We start from the raw sequence: 20,628 nt of genomic DNA, 5'->3' as shown, positions 1-20,628 counted from the left end.
GTGAATAAATGCAAGTAATAAAATGAAAAAATGGACTTTTCATTGTTATGGTTTGTCGGCCTGCTGAAAACTGCGTTTATTTTATGCTTTTGTAACGGCAAAATTCCATTTTTAATAAAAATTTGACTCAGAAACCATTGAATGTATGAAAAAAATGTTTGAAATTTAATAGTAATTGACTGATAGAACTATTTTTGGGAACATGTGACAATGTTAAACAATCGTTTCGATGTGTAAAAAAGAATTGTCAATCTAATAAAATAAATACTATACTAATTTTGTTGTAATTTTGTTTATTGTCAAAAAGTCTCGTTCGAAACATATTGCTCGTTGGGCAAGTATATTCTTAAAATGTAAGTACGTTGGACGTTTTTGTCTTTTATTGAAGAAAATGCAGCATTCTTAATACTCTTCCATTGTTAGTCATCCCAATTCCTGGTCTCGTTTATTCTGCCAGAATGGCGAACATTAATTGCGCACGTGATAAGTAGTGACCTTTCCGTTGTCATTCACCGTCGTTGACGCTTCACGATGTGACTGCCCGTTGATGTTGGAAGATGACGAGAAGCTCGATACACCGACGAATCCTAAAATTGTAACAGAATTATTACTTTGAGTTATTTGAAGTAAGGAAGGAGTTCTGTTCTTGCAAACGCTTCGCATGTTTCCATGCAAACAGTTATTTTGACTATCACCTCTCGGTAGGCAACACGCAATGCAACGGGTATACACTCTTAATATTTTACACTGGTAAACATTATATACGCTCATTGTTTGCACTTTATGTATGGTAAGAAGAGGGTGAACTAAAATGCCCATAATAGCAAGATGACTAAATGTGTTATGAAATAAGTTCTTCATTTGGCTCCAGTGTACACAGTTCAAAGGGAGATTAAGGTTCCCCAAATTCAAAAAAAGTTTACTACACGATTAGTAACGTTGCTGAAGATTCCCTTCCAATGCAAAATTGCAACAATCATTATTACCTGGTCCTCCTCCCTGTTGTGAAGTACCTCCGAATCTATTGCTGACATCAACGTTCGGAGATTGAGGGTTTTGCGGATAGATGTGGGCCGTCTGGTGAGTTCCTCCTGGTCCATAGGAAGCCGAAGCTCCTGCGTATCCGGGACCACCGTAGGTACCACCAGAACTAAATCCACCTCCGACTCCTGAAGCGGCTCCTGCACCGGCATTAGCGGCAAAGGCCTGTTGCTGACGAATCTGGTTGAACAGTGCATTCTGATGGGCTAGCTGTTGCGAATACAGACTGCGGTGGCGATCAATCGTTCCAAGATGATTCAGCATGGTGATTTACGGATCGCCGATGGTGCAACCGAGAAAGAGAACAAATTAATGACGAGTTATCGTCGTTAGCGTTGAGTTTGGACGTTGGATATACAGTATTGGACAAATTATTTGCAACTTTTTCGATTTTCCATACAAACTGATCATCTTTATAGGGTTTTATCTCAGTCATTTATGGACCGATTTGCATGAAATTTTCACAGTTCTTTAGAAATAACTTTTAAAGTGATTTTTCCAATCACGAGTCCAAAAGCATTAACGATTTGACTAGAGTGAATTTTTCGACGATTTTTTATAATTGACATAACTAAACATACTGATGAAATAGCTTCATGGTATCTTCAGCAAAGTTGTAGATTTTGACGAGATGAACAAATTTGCTGAAGATAGTTTCTATTTGGGGTATCAGATTTTGAAATAAAGAGTTCTGAAATTTTCTTCCAAAATTTCACTTTAGTTAAATCGTTATTACTTTTGACTCGTGATTGGAAAAATCATTCAAAAATATATGTTAAAATTCAAGTTATGTCTGATGTTCTGTGAAAATTAGATTCAAATCGGTCCATAAATAACTGAGATCCAGCCTACCAAAGTTGGTCATTTTGTATGGAAAATAGAAAAAGTTTCAAATGTTTTGTCCAATACTCTATGTGCCATTAACGATGAACAATTTTGTCCGAAATATGATAAATCAAAAGGTGTGATGAAACATAAAAATCACGTTCAAAACATCTAACTATGGAAGGGAACGGGGGTTAAAATAACATGTTCGTGATTAATAAACGGCACTGAGACAGTAAGTTTGTATGTTAGTGAACAATGTTATGGCTTAATTATATTCAGTAACGTTAGGTGATTTCATTCACAAATTTTATAACGCCGAAAATGACCCAAGCCACCAATAACTCAGATTTTACTCAAGCAGTTATATAAAATATCAGCAGAAAAATATCACTTTAAGTAGATTTTGAATGCCGATGAAACTATATCGCTGGTAAGCAGATCTCAACGGGTATAAACAGGAATTGTTTGTCGTAAAATTATTGCTAAGAATCCTAATGTTATCTTCGGCGGACTTATTCGTAGTAAGCCAAGGAAAAAGTGCACCAAATACGTCGAGATGAGCTGATGTTAACGTGCACTTTCACCACACTTTTTCTGTATTCTACAACTTGTGTGATAGTCCAATTTGGAGTAACGTGCACTATAATTTATATTCTTATGAACAACTAGAAAATTTAAAACAAAATCGATTTGCATTGTTTCCTTACTTGATGACAAACATCATTCTTTATAAGTAACTAAGATGAACTTTGGTTAATTTCTTAAAAAGTGAGCAACTTAAACCTAAACATGCCCTTTTATCTGAATTTTTGCTTGCTTGGGGGCTATTTTTTGACATCCACCATCCTCATAATGCTTTTTGTATAAATATTTTATAATAAAATCTGAATTGGAAAAGTCAATTGTTCGATGATGATTCATTCACATTTTTTTTATATATAAATTCTATTGACGTCAAAGGTGCTAGTTATCATTACGGAGGGCTGCTTCGGACACTCACGTTTGGGCTTATTCTCAGCTTTAATGTTTACTAAGCAACTTTGTGTCTTCAGCACATTTAGGGTTTCTATATACGTCGTCTCAAGCGCCATTATTCGTCGTGTCTTACCTACAATATAGAAAAGTTTTTCTAGTGTACCGTTTTGACTCATATCCTCTGTCACAGACTTAATAATACTCGTTGAATGCTAGTTTAGCCTGTAATAAAATCATGTTGCAATTGTCTAGGATAACAACACTTTAAAATTGAAAAAGTATTACATTGATTAGCTCTGTGAAAGCATTTCCAGATTTTCCACAGATTCTCTAACTCAAATGCTTTTCATATATTTACACTACACAGAAAAAAATATTTAATTGTCAATGTGATGTTAACTGAAGTCTACTGTAAAAATAAATCAAATTCGTGTGTTGTTACAGCATCATGTCAATTTAAATGAATATACATTCAATTTTCAACTAAAAATGGTTGAATATTACATGATCGTGTAAATTAAAAGTGAATTCGATTGAAAAATAATGGATTGGTCGTTGAAATTTAGGTTTATTTTGATGCTCCAAATATGTGCATGAAAATAAACTTAAATTTACAACATTTTTTTAACTGTGTAAGTTAGTTATCACAAACTATTTGAAGCAGTTGTGAGAATGCGTAGAGAACCGACTCGACACTACACATTTTGAGGATTAGAAACACTCTCTTGGATTGGTAAATGATCCTCGATGATCTAAATCGCTTTAACATCTTCAAAAGGAAATCGAAATTATTCCAGCATGAGTCATTTCAGCTCGCAGCCACTTTTAGCATTGGCTACCATCCATTGTACCTCATATACCTACAAAGATTAGTAAATTATTATAAGTAAATAAGAAACGTATTTCGTATTTCGAGATCCTGAAAACAAAAGTGGAAAACTCAGACATAACAATATTACAACAATGATTTTTTTTTTACTTCCACAACGCTTGCTTCGATCGAACTATAAACATTTATAGTGTAGACAAAACCTGAGAGAGACTCGCGAAGAGGAAAAATATCAACGTCATATGCAGCCCAGATTCCCCACTCACGAAACGTCAAATGCAGCCCACCGTTTTTATGGCTGAAAAAGTGAAAAGTAGTGTGTTCAAAGTAAACTGTTATTAAAAACCTCAATCGGTGGAGCAGTTTTTTACAAAGATGCTGATAAATCTAAGCAGAAGAGGTTGTCTGCTACGTTTTCTGGCATGAAATTTCACTCAAACGGCTATTTATGATTCGATGTGATGCAAACTCAATCATTTTTTGCTGAGAGGTTCATGTGAGGATTTGAACAGCATGCGCATAATTGGTATAAACACAAAGTGGAATAAGAAAAAAACTCAGCAATCACAGAAAAAGAAGACCGTCTTCGCGAGTCTCGTCTCAGGACAAAACATGTCAGAAAAGGGTGACTCAAAAAGTATGGCATGCTAGCGTTAAAAGCTGGATAGGTTGGAACTGGGAGGGAGGCACCGATACTACACACGAAATTGGATACAATTGTTTTCCAAATTGCAAGATAACTCCAGTTTGCCAACGACAATCAAGGCAGGCTTAGTGGAAATCACTAGTTTTCATTTTTTGTGTACCTTCGATCTTTCTGGACAAACATTGAAAAAGGGCCACAGTTTTCTATGCGTTTAATTTTCAGTTTTAATAAAAACAGTAAAAAGAGCCTCATTCCAATAAGTTACATTTAATTAGATAAAAACGGTGCTCTTGTGACGTTACTTTTGAATGTTCATGAATTGATTCAAATTCGATTTTTGCTACTTTTGATGAAATGCAAAAATATGCTTAGGCTAATTACGCGCTTTTTTCATGTTTATCCATTGCTTAAGATCCGGGCTCACAGTGACAATTCGTGACAGCAAAATCTCGGCTCACTGTGACGTAGAGAAATTTTGTATTGGTTTCTCCCTCCCAGGGTTGGAAGCAGGCTTGATCTTGCGTCTGTATCTCAAGATCCTTATCAGCCGCTGTTTCGCTTAGCTCCCTCGATATTATCGTATTTTCTGATGTTGTGCGTTGTGATTTGAAGTGAAACTTCTGTAGACGACGAATAGTACTCCAGAAAACCCGGAATTATTGAAAGTGACATCAATTGTGGTGTTTTAGTAGCCGAAAAATTGATAGAAATTGAGCTGTAAACAACGATCACAATAATCGTATGCTGCAACAACACGCAGTTCATCTCATTGTTATCGCCAATTCGCTGTCTTATTTACCTACTTGTGTTTGAGACCGGCAATGTCAATTCCGTCACAAATAGGGTTAACACCATTGCAATGAATAGAATCTGCAAAACTTGCAAACTTGACTGCGTTGTTGGCGAGAACGTTGTTTGCGAAGGCTTCTGCGTGGAGATGAATCGTTTTCATGCCAAATGTGTCGGTTTGTCCGAGGATCAAGGAAGAGCCTGTTCTCAACGGAATATTTTTTGGATGTTCGACGAATGCACAGAGCTCATGGGAACCATAAAGTTCCGTGCCGTGGTGAATAAAATGCGATCTCATACCAAACCGCTTGAAATAGAGATTGAACGACTAAAATCGGATGCTGCAGAAATGCGGGAAAAAATGAACACTATGCAGGACCACGTAACAAATAAACCTGTCGCATGTGTGAATGAACCTACACATGAGGAAGAATTCCGTTTTTCACCTAGTACTAGTTATGTACCTCTTTCATCAACCAGAGTCAGCGTTAATCGAGCGAATGAAGGACAGAACAACGATTCTTTGAAATTGCATATTTCGAATGTTGCAAACGACGTTACAGAGGAGGAAGTTCTGCAAATGATTAATAAGGCTATCGGAGTTGAGCAAGTTCGTTATATCAAGTGTTTGGTGCCGCCATGGAAGGATTTATCGTCTTTAGATTATATTTCTTTCAAAGTTGAAATAGAACATTATTATCGTGAAACAGCGCTGAAAACTTCAACTTGGCCGAAAGGAGTACGATGCAGAGAGTTTGTCAAATTTGGGAATAGAACCTGGAGACCAATGCGTGGATAGAGGATCGCTTCATGTTATATGTTTCAATTTGATTGAATAAAATAGTTGCTGTTATTAACTATTGTGATTGTAGTTCTTTTTTGGTTTGTACGATTGTTGTAAATCGAGTTGATGTGTATAATTTTTGTTGCCTTGTTTTGGAAATCGTAGTTATAAGTTACATCATTGGGGCAAATGCCTGTTGATGGTTATCAAATAAATAAATAAATAGAAACTCCTCTGCGATGCAAAGAGGAGGTAATTTTGCCGTTTTTCTGAGGAGAAAGAAATGAACTCAAAATATTCAACACAGATCCTCAAGCGATTCGAGTGAGAGATTTTTTCAGGTACTCTCTCTTTCTCTCTCGTTGCGATGCTCACCATTACTCACACTTCAAACGAACTCTTGAGTCTGCCACCCGAACAGACAGTCCTCGGGGAGTTGTGAGAGCAACCTTTTTTGATGGAATTTTACTCTGTTTTGTTTTGTGCTGCATCTTCCTCGCTCATTTCGGAATTTGAAAAACGGTAATTTTTTGAAAGCTGTTATGGTTCGCACACCAAAAAGGCGATAAAACTGCTGTATTTCGATAAATAACTTCAGCTCAATTATCCACTTTGCATCTTGCTTTGCACTTTTTCACCGAAATCGCATGGACGAAGACGTATCGGGCGAAATCAGACTTACGATCCACTGAGCCATGCCACATTATGCGTAGTACGCACCTGAAACGTAATGCGCTCAAGTAAAATTTCTCTTTTTTACCAAAGTAATTTTGACAGCCGATACAGTAAGAGCAACGTGTCACTTTTACTTGCGGAATAATTGAGCGGCACATTTTTCCGTACGGAAAAGTGACAGCTCCATTTGATTTGTACAGCAGGCGTTACCGACGTTATGAAATCAACTCTACTTCTCAGCAGCGTACAGCTCAAGTAATTTCGGTAGCGGAATCATTCCTTGACCGTTTCTTGTCCTATCTTTTTGCACAGTACTTATGATCAGCGTACCGGCCATTAGGATTGATATTTCTTCCCACCCCTTTGTGTGACTTACTACACCGAAAATTGCAATGCGACGCCGAGAAAATCGCTGCGCACGCGGTGAGCGATCATTGTCATATTCTGTTCAAGTGGTGATAAACTGTTGTTGCGGTATAACATTCTTGCAACGATAATAGCAGATGATTTTTTTTTTTTTGAAAAGATTAAGAGGTTTTGTGCCTTTTTGGAAAGATTTCTACACCACTCAAAGGGTTTTCCTCTTCCTAATGATTATCAAATAAATTAATTATAATTATAAAATTATTAAATTTTCTTATTATGTTTATTAACAAAAAACGTTCAAAAACATCGCAATGGACTATAATCTCTAGAACCAGTTTGAAATTAATTAGAAAAAAAATCAATATAAAATTGTATTTATTTCTTAAACTGTCTAAAGTGGCCCCTTTTTTGTTTTGAAGGACACAGGGTTTTCGCTATTTACATTTTTTTTTCTTATATATGCAAGGATTATCAAAATTTATCCATACTTCTTAGACCTACAAATTCTCAAAGTTGAAGAATGTTGAAATACTGTTAAAAGAAGCCCGGTCTGATGGTATAACATATGTATGGAAAAGGCATTCTAAGGAGGATGTTTAAAATTTTCGGATGAAATTTGTAAATGAAAACACCTTATTGATGATAGTAAATGACAAATTTCACCCCGGAATCAAAAACTATAGTTCTAAAAATTGTTTTCGCTGTTATCATAACATTTTGTCAAAATTTCGTTTAGTATATAGTTTGATGAACATCCAACCAGTACAGGTTTAAAATATATTCGGTGATGTCAAAAATCTTTGTTTGCGGACGACACAGGCCTCTCCGCCAAAGGACAAAGCCTGCGTGTCGTCTGTAGTAAATTAAAATAAATGGATATTTTTTCTTAATACTTGGAAGATTTCTCCGAATGCTTCTAAAACTCGATAATATTATAATGCAACATAAACCAAAAGCTTTTTATTTGAAACCTCCAAGTAGACATGTTGTCACGACGAGAGGGGTTCAAATTGGTCAGATGAAGTTAAGTATCTAGGGCTATAGGCCCTATAGGGCTCATGCTAGATAAAAATTTAACTTTCGAAAATCACATTGGGAACATTCATGCCCAATGTAATAAATATGGTAAATGTCAACATCCACTTATTAAACTAAAATCAAAACATTGTCTTAAAAACAAGCTTTTGATCTTCAAACAAATTTTCAGACCAGCCTTGTTGTATGCTATACTAATATGGACTAGCTGTTGTAATACTAGGAAGAAAGCACTGCAGAGAATTCAAAATAAAATTTTGAAAATGATCCTGGAGCTCTCTCCCTTGTAAAGGACTAATGAGTTACAGAGTATGTCCAATGTAACAAATGTCGAATAAAATTATTGATAGTTTTAGACAGAAATCGTTTTATTGCTACGATTGATGTGTTACACATCTAGGTTGAGTCAATAAGAAGCGATTATTTTTTCTCTTATAAACAGGTATTATCAGCTCACCTGTAAAAATTCTGAAGTGCTACGACAAAAGAAATGTAATATGTTGTTGACAAAATGTTAATAAATGAATAATTTAGTTTGACCAAATAAGGATGATAGTGTTTTCCAACAAAGAACCGCTAGATATAAGAAATTAATGTAATGTTTGGAATGATATTTATAAAGAATATAACTGACATAAATGAGTGCAACCACAACTGTAAATGCATTTTTGACAAATTTAATCCCCATGTCTAAATGTTCGAAATAGTGCAACCACATGACAAACACAACCATGCAGTTTGATGAGTCTGTTTTCATGCTGTGAATTACTTATAGGCGTTGTCGTAGTTATTGAAACCATTGCCATAGTTGGTGTTATAGTATGAATTAGATGCCGGCGAATACTGCGGGCCGCGTTGCTGTTGAGGCACCTGTTGTTGGTACTGGTGGCCGTAAAGTGGCGCCTGATGATACACCGGATAGCTAAACTGCGAAGCCGACGCAACAGCCGTAGCTCCTCCCGTTGCGTAAGCCTGAGATGCTGCAACACTAAATTTTGTTTTTTTTTTTCGAGACAAAGAAGGTTAGTAAAGTTCAATGGTTTGCTCGGGAATTTTGGAGAGCATTCCGGTGGAATGCTAATTTCCGATAATCGAAAGCACGCGGCTGTGGCCGGAATTTTGATAACCTTTAATGCGCAAGTGCAGTGCATTTCGCTAATCAAGTTGCACGAGTCACTGTGCAGGAATACACTGGAACCTCCATTTGCGTGATGGTTTGGGGGTGCGTAAATAGAAATTTACGTAAATGGAATTCTTGCTCACTTGAAAGCAAACAGACTAAAAATAAGACCATGTATGCCAAAGACAGTGAAAAATAATGTCAACCATTTCTCGTATAACTTATGGTTTCGCCCTGAAGCCATTGGTAACCGAGTGTGTAGCTCTTTGGTTTTAAGCAAATTAATGTACCTCCATAGAAACTATCACCACTGGGAGATAGAGGAGAATCTTTTCTTCATCTCAAAATTGTTGAATAACGTGTAAATACACCCGTTTGCTCAGTAACAACAATCTACACACTCGGTTGCCAAAGGCTTTTAGAGCTAGATCACAAGTTGTGCAGGATTTGACAAGTTTGAAGAATTATGTACAAAGGTGATAATCATATGGACTCGTTTAGGTTCATCCAAGAACTACTAGGAATACAGGCCGTCTGATGAACAAGCGTAACGTGCGACCTTTTACGACAGTGCTAACCATGATAATTTCCGTACAGGCTCATATAGTTGAGTTCTACCATGTGTTCTTCAGTGCCACGGCTTGATATATAACAACTCCTTAGAAAACAGGTCTTCAAATCAATAAGCGTAATCAGTAACCTTTTGAAGGATTATGAAAAACATTTATAATTGTATAGCAGGGCTGCCTAGCGTACGGCCCGTTTAGAGCATACATAAATTTCTCGTACCTATCTGGCTCGATCTACCATGAATATGAGCATGAGCATGGTTGACCGCCGGCAGTGCAAGAACAGCTATACTTACACGGGAAACCAACAGACACTACTCAGGATCAGTAACATCCTCAATGTGTAAGTACTGGTGCTCTCATTACTATTACAAACAATAACGGCGCTGGCTGGGTCTAAATGCAGGTCAATTTGGGATTGGGCGGGAAATGTTGACAAGTTACTTGTTTTCTAGAAGCCGAGGAGTCCTCTGCACTTTCACAAGGAAACAATGGTAGTTTGGACATGGAAAAAGATTCGTTTTGGTAAACGATAAAGATATAATTTGAAACGAATACGAGAGCATATACGCGAATCATCAATACCGACAGTGCAGGCCGCGAACCGGATTCTGTCGCTTGCCAAAATAGGAGCATGCAACAGATTCAACGTTTCAAACACTACTCATCTCGTATCTGGCTCGATCTACCAACTTCAAATTTGAATTTAACGACGCTAATTGTTTCATCATTTGGCTTCATGAACTTTTAACAAGAGTTGTTGCCGTATTCTCACAAATTCATGAACATAAATTTTAAAATCTTTGGAGGGATCATGTCAGAATCTTGGGCTTATGTAAATTGAATAGATTTTTCCCAAAATCTTTGGCAGGGATCTACAGTATCTTGAACATGATTTTCACGGGAAGCTCTGGTAGGATTTTCACGAAATGTTAATGTTAAAGATAATTATTCCATTTCGGAAAAATTGAAATGCATGTAATGTTTTCCATGACATTTAACAGCACTGCCACTGATGGCTTAATTCGTTTTCAATTTGATTTCTTGATAACATTATTTGATATTTTAAGGCTGGTTTACTGATGGAAAGAAAAGTAATCGCCTATCTCGATGCGTGGAAAATTTCTTCCCAGGAATTTTCAAGAAAACCACATTTCCTTTATCGCAATACGAAGTTGAGAAGAAATGTCATTTCAAAGGGGGTTGCTGAAAAATCGCTTGAACCGTTAAGGATTTTTTTTCTTGAGCGAAACAGCATACTTGGCTTTAGCCGTTAAAATGACCAAAATGATAACAAGCTTCAGAGTTTTCAAAATCTGCGACATCACAGCATCAAAATTAGTATCCAAATTATCTCAGATTTACTCGATCATTTCACATAGGTAAACTATATGATGAATAATTCTGTACTTCTTCAGACATTGATCCGTAGCGGCGGGATGACTGTACTTAAGCAATTGAAATTGGTGTCCTGTATTTTTTCCTGTCATATTAACGGGAGATACCTATTCGTAGAAAAATACTTGTAAGGATTCCCAATTTTTAAGTATTTCCAATGAAAATGTCAGAAGGAATAACTAAACCCTGGAAAAATATCTGGATTATTGGTGGCAAAATTTTTTTTTTTTTTCTAAATGAGTTTTCATGAATATTGATACAGTTAACCCTCCATGAGTCGATGTTCCATGACTCGATATCGACTTATGGAACCGTACTAAAAATCAAATTTCATGGTTACTATGATGGTCCCCTCAAACAGCTTTCCATAACATTGCTGTTCCATGAATCGATTTTTCCATGAGTCGATGGTCCCTTCAATATCGACACATGGAGGGTTGACTATAGTTTGACAGCTTTTTAAAGAGAGGACAGCAACTCACTGACTGATGGAAATATTAATGACAAAAATCAAGGAACACTGATTTTTTTAGGAGATTCCTGAAATTGTCCCTGCAAAATTTATTTGAGGAATTCTTGCATGAATCCTAGCAGAAATTAATGGAGAAATTTCTTTGAATTTTTGTTTGAAAAATTTCTTTAATAATCTCTGAAAAGGCTCATGAAATAGTTCCTATAAAGATTCTGTAAAAGTTATGGAAGAACCTGAAGAAATCATTCAGAGATTATATGGAAAAATCTTCTCAGGCACCCATGGAGAATTAAGTAAAAGCATGCTTAAAGAAAATGCTAGAGAATTTAAGGAACACAATTTTGGAAAAAAAATCTTGAAGCTCTGTAGGAATTCTTGTATGATTATTCAATAAAAACAAATCCTGAAAAATTCTAGCAGGAAACCTATGAAGAAAATATCCAAAGATTACCTTGTATGATCTTCTGGATAAATCATCCGAAAAATCCCTGAAAAAACTCCAGGAACAATAATGATATATATTGAATAATCCCTGAGAAGGTGCAAGGGGGAATTACTGAAAGAATTCCTGGAGTGGAATGCTCCAGAAATAATCTATAATAGGATTATTTAAGAAATAACCTAGAGGAATAATTTAAGAACTATATCTAGAGGAAATTTTACAGGGCCCTTTTTTGAAGAATCGAATGGCAGTAGGTTATTATTCCTCCTAGTTCATTGTGGTAATTTTTGAACGATAATTTTTCAGGTAGGTGTCTCAAAGATATTTTCGAAGAAATTAATACAGAAATCCATTCAAAAAGTTCTGGAACAATCCTTGAACGATTTTACATAGATAAGAGTGAATTCATGATAAGAATCAAGGAGGAATCGTTATCGTAGATAGAATTTTTTAGATAATTTTCTGGATGTATATCTGAACAATTTCTTGGAGGCATCCCTGAACAAATAACACTGCGGAACACGTTTTTGTCTCAAACACCAAAATACCCCCATTTACTAAATTAAAGGTTGCTGATTTCATTGACGTTCTCAAAAATATCATAGCACGACTAGTTTTTGAGATATTGACTGTTAAAAATGCAACATTTGACTATTTCAGCCAACTTGCATGCAAGCTTGCTAGCTTGTACGGCACATTATTCGCCTAATTTGCCACATAATTCAAACTTCATGTGAATTACAAAGTTAAGTTCATAATGCTTCCGAGGTTAAAAAGTTATTTTTTGATGGTTTCGAAAAGTATTGTATATTGCCATATAAAAGAAACGAAGAATTTTGTATGGGGAGTGCAAGCTTGTTGGAAAAACCGATCTAATCTAAATTTAGTCGTGCAATTTCAACCAAATTATATATTAAATGAAAGCTTAAGTCATATATTGCATGCTTGAAGGATTAGATCACAAAAAAGTTTGATAAATTATACTAGATAGAGCAACCCCAAATCTACAAGAGACACTTAAATTTTGTAATTGTAAGGATTTATGAAGAAACTCCTGAAAGAATTCAATGATAATTTTATGATTAGCTTGTGTCTCTGGAGAACTGGCTTGTTTAGGGGTGTCCAGTTTTTTATGCACATTCTGAATGTACGTAAATAATTGAACCATAATCCAAAGTTTCAAAATTGTTTGTAAACTGGAACAATTTTCAAAATGCGTTTTAAATTAGTATGGAAATCACTTTTGAATCAGCCCTCGGCAAATTTTACTTCGGGACGAGTTGTCATTAGATGAACTGAAATGTCATTGATCCTACGGGTTGAAATCTTTTTCAATCATATATTAAGCTATTAAGGGAAGATTCAAATATGACGTCAATCGTTTCTCGGGATTTCTAGACCCCCTCCCCCCTCTGTCACGCTTTTTCCAATACCTTATACATGCACTGTCACACTTTCGTAGAACCCCCCTCCCATCCCCCAAACGAAGAACGTCAAAAATATGCTCTTCGATTAAGTCAGAAAAAGCTCTACATTTTTCATCACTAAACAACAAAACTTCCTTCCACTTATCTGAAATCCTCTAAGAATTTCAAGTATCCTGAATCCTTGGTAAATTATTTTATTTATTAAAAAAAATGATTCATGGAATACTCTTGACAGGTTTGAACGATGTTTATGGTAAGGGTGGTAAGGAAGATATGGGAGATTGGATTTTCAAACATTTTTGAATCCTGAACCACCCTAGCCTGCATGATTATTGGTTATGAGATTGAGCATAAATAACAGAGAATAAAATGTCACCGACTTAGCAAAAATTGTTTTTCAGGCTGGGTATCTGCTAAAGATGGGTCTAGATCAGGGTTCTGAATTATCGTATCAATGATGCGAAATCTACGATTCGCACGTAAGGAGAATGTTTTTTCGCTTCCTCACGTGAATATCTTTTTTCGCTCACACTTATTTTCCCTAGAGTTACGATGGAGGATAACCGAAAATCTTTCCACTCCGGGGTTAATTTCTTTTTCACCCCATCATATTTTTGCTCACCAACTTCTCCCGAGAATTATCACTATGTGGATAAACAAAAACTGGCGCCGCCGACGGGATTCGAACCTACAACATTGCTAGAAACAGCCGCGATGCGTGCACGCTATCCATGCTACCACATCAACTTGACGAAAGCAGCAGTTAATTTGATGCATAAAAGCAACTGCTGCTTGTGGCGATGGACACATGAAAAGTTCTCCATGGAGAGGAGAATGATAAAATAAAATTCTCACAGCTGTGGAGTTGTGCCATTATCTATTTTCGCTTTGTTTTGTAGACGGATAATTTCGCAAGGCAGCTTTTCGCTGATAATTGTGGTGATGGAGAAATCCATTATCGTGAGAGTGAGTGAGAATTCGGAAGCTTGGTATAGATGAATAAAGCAAGTGCCGCTATATAAGAAACATGCATTTATATTCGCAAATGAGCAGGTGCTATATCATGTATCCAGAGATTCCGTGCTCGAGACTAGGTGGATATTTTAAATGTTCATCAAAAAATTGTATTTCTATCTGAAAAATCCGTGCGAAGTACGTTTATGGCCTATACTTTGCTAGGCCAATAGCCTTTCCATACATTTTCTACGAGTTTATTGATTCATAGAATGATGTATAACAACAGTTATTGTCGATGTTAAGCATCCTCAACTAATCCGTCGCCGTAACACGTCCGTTGCTCTCAAATAAAACCGACTGATTGACTCATTTTTTTCCCTGTGATCGTTGCATAGTCAGACTTCCGATCGACTCTGTTCGAAGCCGTCACTCGCGCACACACTCTCGTTCTGTTCTTCACCGAGTGAGAGAGATGACTTCTTGTAACCCAATGTCTACACAGATTTAAATAACTCTCCCACTGAAGCCTTTATCTGATGACCAACCGAACGAAGCCCAAAGCGTTATTAATGAAAAGGTCCTAATTTTTAAATGGTAATTATCGATTTCATCTATTTTAGATCAAATTTGAATATCTATTTGTTATAGCTTTAATATATCATTAAACTGTCAACATTATAAATGATATATGAATCTATTACAACAGTTATAACAACCAAAATGTTGACTAGACCTTCAAAAAGATGAGTTCAAAAATAAAATAAAGCATAGTTTGAACTAATAACAGATGACTGATTACATTTGTTGATCCGAAGTCCTGTGTTCAACAAGATTCTTGTAATAACCCTAGTCACGTATCCGGGTCTCTGGTACTTGTACGGGGCACAGAATTCTGTTCCGTGGCCTCCAGATAATTATAGTTGCTCCAAATTGTTGATAGTGCCAGATGATTTCAGTTCTGATAGGAAATTTCTACATATTCAGCCATTTGGAAACCAATACAGATAAATTTCACGTCCCCTATCGATAGGATCGTATTCTTCCGAAAATAGCCAAACTTTGATCTGTTTGGCACCGATTCTTAACGGCCAATCTTGGTCAATCTTTGTTTCTGGCAAAGATTCGTAAAGTTTATAAACTGAGCTGAGTAAAAAAATTTGGTTGGGAAATGCCTGCAAAATTACAGTGCCAAATCCGGGTCAATATGACCTGAAATGCCTTATTGAATGCAACAGGAAGGTGAACTGAATACTTTTTGTGCCAAAATTGCTATTTTTGCTTTCCTATATCATATGGAAGGCCCAATGATACTCCATGCCCAGGAAAGTCAAGGAAATTTCTATTACGAAAAGATCCTGTATCGATTGGAATTCAAACCCAGCCACCTTCAGCATGACTTTTCTACGAGAGGTCCATGGTTCCACCAGTAGATTCGAAGGCATTCACTCAAATTAGTTTTTGGATAACCACAAACATATGTTGAATTCGAAAATCGATTGGACGTAAATTATTGAATCTGTTTTGGTGTAAACCTTATTCATTAACTTCAGAAAGCTTACCGTGAAGTTCTGAAGTCCTTATAAACTTGAATAACTTTGATATGTGTTGAACTCATAGCTGTCTGATCCGGCGTGAGACTTATACTCCAAACACTTCGTGAGGTAAAGAAAACCAATTTTCTTTATCAAGAAATGTTTTACGTAAATGGAATTTAAGCAAGTAGAAGTTACGCAAATGAAGATTTCAGTGTAACAAAAGTATGACGTAAAATATGCAATCCAACCGAAACGGATGCGCTAAGAGCAACTGATGTCATCTTATTCGAAGCGGAGCATTAAGTTCTGGAAACTGCGCTAAAACAGGTTTTGCGACGAATTTCAAAAAATAATTTATGGCAAATGAAAGCAAGTCGTACAGGAAAAGAAGAAGCGTTAATCATCAAAGCCGAGCGCGGCTAGAGCGGAGAAAAAGGCAAGTCGAAGCAGCAGAAGGTAATCTGAAAGACAGGAGCATTACTTGGCAAAGTTGGATTGCAGTCCCTGGTAGAAACTGTTGAAGTCAAACGCGCTGGGGAACGCTGGCACCGGCTGGAAGGGGGCAAATCCGGGAACGAAGGCTCCAGATCCAATAGAGGCTCCTACGCCATTGGGACCGGCGTACTGCGACGCAAAACCCCCGTTGTAACCTGTATTGGTATAGGGGTATTTGTCAGCATAGGCATTTTGTCCCGTGTTGAGCTGGTTATAGACACCAGAAGACGTACCGGCTCCCGCATACTGACTGCTGGCATAACCTGAGGAATTGGAAGCACACGTTTGAATACTGACAAAGAACGAATGTGGCGATTTTTGTGACTCACCTGCTGAAGCTCCAGCCACTAGGGCAGATATTAACACAAATTTTAGCATGATTACCTACGGATAGAAGAGGGAATAATTTTAATGGGATTATAAAACCTGAGTTTCCTGCGAGATTTCCCATGATCCCATGATTTTTTCGTAAACAAGAGCTTGTAAAACCAGTTTTAATTTTTTGGTGCGGACCTCTGAAAATGACGATCCATTATCTCATTCACACGAGTTACTTCTTCACTAAAGTGGATTTTTCTTTTATTATAATAGTTTCGGTAACGAGTTGAACGCGATGAAATCTCTAGCAATACTGAGGATAGTTTACGTTTTCAAGCAAATCGCGAGAGAACAAAAATGATGTCATCAAACTGTGCTGAGAAAGCTCTTTGAATCGCACATGAAACCGCTTATACAGAGCTAGTTGGATGCGGCTGAATGATGCTCATAGCTACGAGCCAAAACAGGAAAAAATAAATAAATAGGCAGACAACTCAACTGCACCGTAACGAAACGATAGCGAAAAACTCGAAGTGGGAGCCTTGATTGTCCAAAGTGCTAATTGGAGAGTCGAATTTCGGTAATTAGCACAATCTCTGGAATTGGCCAGTGTGATTCCATTCAGCGAACGGTTTATAATACTCTTCGATTGGAAATGAGCCCAGATGTGATAGGCAATCTTCTCAATTGTATATCTCTGTAGCATGTGACTCATCAGAATTAACGGGCATGATAAACGTGATTAGTTTAGCGAATGAAAGAACAGAACAGTGATTTCTTCAATAAAAAAAAACGTCATAGGCGTCTTCTGTAATTACTGCGCTTTTACAAAACATGGGATAGTGTAGGAATTCCATACAGCTTCCGATCTCGATAAGCTGCTCTATTCCTCAGAAAATAATTGCTATGTAAACAGGAAATAGTCTACGAATACAGTCTGATTGAATTATTATTGCATGAAGGTTTTTTTTTTTTCAATTTAAATAATATTTCCTCTAGCCGAGATATGGAACCCACAATTCCAAAATATTATGACCCCACAGTTATGGACCAATCAAATATTAACAATGCGTCACATATTATTGCAAAGAATGGCAGAGTTGGAACTGAGCGAGCTGAAAACCAAATTAAAACTTCATCTTATGGATAGTAGGGAAAGGAAATAGGAACGGATCAAAAAATAATACCGCTTTGACCATACAACCAAGATAAGGTAGCGGCAGACAATTAATCGTTCCATAAAAAAATATAAAATTTCCATAGAAAATGCAAAATTTTCCAGTAAAGAAACAAGGGTAAAATCAACAGAAAAGTTAAAAATTTACATAAAAAAATAAAGAAGTGCATAGAAAAAACAAAATTTTCCATAAATAAAAAAATTTTGAGCAATAAATAGATTCAAAAGTGCAGTAGAATCGACAATAATCTCACTAAAAAATATCGAATTTTACATTTAAAAACCTCAAAATGTCCCTATTTTCTTCACAAAAAGCAAGAAATAATTATAAATTTTCCACAAAAAAAAAGCCAAAATTTGCAATAAATAAATAATAATTCGCCCACAATAAATCAAAAATTTCCATTCAAAAAATCAAAAAGAGCAATAGCAGTAAATGCAAAGTTGCAATAAACAAACCCAACTGAGCAATTCAAAATGACAATAAATACATGAAAATGTTGTAGAAAATTCCAATATTTAAGTAAAACTTTCCATAAAAATAACGTAATTTTCCAATAATGAGTAATAATGTGTGTAATGGATTTCATAAATTTTCAGTCAAACTGAAGCATTGTTTTTACAATTGGAGCTAATTAGACGTCGTATGTAGATGTAGTAATTGCATTTTAGAGTTCGATAATTAATTACGTAAGAATTTAGGGAAGGGGAGAGGGAGGGAGAGGGTTTGAAAAAATATGTCTTGCCATATAGAAAAAAATAATGTTTCATACAAAAAATCATACATGGAGGGGAGGCGAGGTTTCGAAAAATCACAAAAAAATGTTTTTCAATGCACCCTATCGTTGGGAGCTACAATTTTAATTATTTCGGCAAAGTTGAAATGAAACATGGAACATGGGATATCTAATCTTCCAATATTAGGAACACTTATGTCACTACTTGGGTTATGTCCAACTACATTGATGGTAGAAGCTTATGCTCTCATGCCTCACCAGCCAGGGAACTGGTGTTTAAAAACATGGTGGTCAAGCAGGTTTGGGTTTTGATATACAAGTTGGTCAGTATACTTGCCTGGATGGTGGCGCTCCCGATCGCTGTGCCTAAACTCATGCTCTCAATGTATGATTTTTTGTATGAAACATTATTTTTTTCTATATGGCAAGAAATATTTTTTCAAACCCGGCCAATCTCCCCGCTCTCCCCTTCCCTTACGTAATTAATTATCGAACTCTAAAATGCAATTACTACATCTACATACGAAGACTAATTAGCTCCAATTGTAAAAACAATGCTTCAGTTTGACTGAAAATTTATGAAATCCATTACACACATTATTACTCATTATTGGAAAATTACGTTATTTTTATGGAAAGTTTTACTTAAATATTGGAATTTTCTACAACATTTTCATGTATTTAATGTCATTTTGAATTGCTCAGTTGGGTTTGTTTATTGCAACTTTGCATTTACTGCTATTGCTCTTTTTGATTTTTTGAATGGAAATTTTTGATTTATTGTGGGCGAATTATTATTTATTTATTGCAAATTTTGGCTTTTTTTGTGGAAAATTTATAATTATTTCTTGCTTTTTGTGAAGAAAATAGGGACATTTTGAGGTTTTTAAATGTAAAATTCGATATTTTTTAGTGAGATTTTTGTCGATTCTACTGCACTTTTGAATCTATTTATTGCTCAATTTTTTTTATTTATGGAAAATTTTGTTTTTTCTATGCACTTCTTTATTTTTTTATGTAAATTTTTAACTTTTCTGTTGATTTTACCCTTGTTTCTTTACTGGAAAATTTTGCATTTTCTATGGAAATTTTATATTTTTTTATGGGACGTTAATATTTTAGCCATAAGGTAGCCCGGGGCAAGTGAGAATCCGGGGTAAGTGAGGCGTTTCGTCATAGCTCAACTAGGAAAAGTTTTTCGTGGGGGTATTCTTCTAGAAAGTTGAAGATGCAATGATAAGGAATGTATTTAGTACTAAACATATTGTTATTTTATTACCATGTGGTTCATGTAACAGTTGTCAGTTCAGCGCCATTTTCAACTTGTATGATAAATTGTGACACGTTTCACGTCTTGCATTGACTCGCAAAAAATAAATGTGTTTTAAATCGAATTCCATCAGTACGCTATAATTTTAAGTATTATTACAAGCTGCTAACGATAAACCAGTATTTTGTTTTCATTTCATATGACATTTTCGATGGTCTATCTTACCCCAAAATATATTTGTACCTGGGGTAAGTGGGACCTATCAAAACAAAAGCCAGAATCAAAACTTTTCGTTCACGTTTCATACATTTTCGTAGAGAGCAGCACTAAAACATTCAAACAAATGATTTTTGTCAAAAAAGATCAACCTCAAATTACGTACTTGCATAAGAGGGAGAAAAAAAGTGTTATTACTCTTTTTTTTTTTTTTTGAAATACGACATCAAAGTTGAACAAACACACAGCTGAAATTTGAAATGCATCATGAGAAAGATTACTTTTCTATTTTATTTAAACTTTATATGTTATTTCTACCAAATTAAGTAGTAATGGAAAACAATTCCACCCCATAAGGTGGTTTTCTGCCATGCATATAAATAATAAGAAAACATATTTACAATTTCGTCAATTATTGATTGTTTATGTGCTACACATCAATTAACAACTTAAAAATTTTACATTTTGAACATGTTTAATTCCTCTTTACGCTTTTATTGAGGAATTTTCAGTTAACATTAAATGTG

The 20,628-nt window shown here is 35.8% G+C and overlaps 1 protein-coding gene across 1 annotated transcript in view; it reads right to left on the bottom strand.

Moving 5' to 3' along the window:
* Positions 1-276: 276 nt before the first annotated feature.
* The window catches only part of LOC5575179 (RNA-binding protein FUS), a 30,477-nt gene continuing 10,125 nt past the window's right edge, over positions 277-20,628 (bottom strand). Inside the window, exons 2-7 of the mRNA XM_021846584.1 lie at positions 16,713-16,767; positions 16,617-16,646; positions 16,370-16,538; positions 8,738-8,956; positions 987-1,267; positions 277-587 (exon numbers count right to left, since the gene is read on the bottom strand). Of these exons, the coding sequence (XP_021702276.1) occupies positions 469-587; positions 987-1,267; positions 8,738-8,956; positions 16,370-16,538; positions 16,617-16,646; positions 16,713-16,761 (867 nt within the window). The 5' untranslated portion in view covers positions 16,762-16,767 and the 3' untranslated portion in view covers positions 277-468. The remainder of the gene's footprint in view (positions 588-986; positions 1,268-8,737; positions 8,957-16,369; positions 16,539-16,616; positions 16,647-16,712; positions 16,768-20,628) is intronic.

The sequence above is a fragment of the Aedes aegypti genome, chromosome 2, assembly GCF_002204515.2.
Source record: "Aedes aegypti strain LVP_AGWG chromosome 2, AaegL5.0 Primary Assembly, whole genome shotgun sequence".
Classification (NCBI taxonomy): Eukaryota; Metazoa; Arthropoda; class Insecta; order Diptera; family Culicidae; genus Aedes; species Aedes aegypti.
The sequence above is the reverse complement of the archived record's forward strand: the minus strand, read 5'-3'. Positions and strand labels throughout refer to the sequence as shown.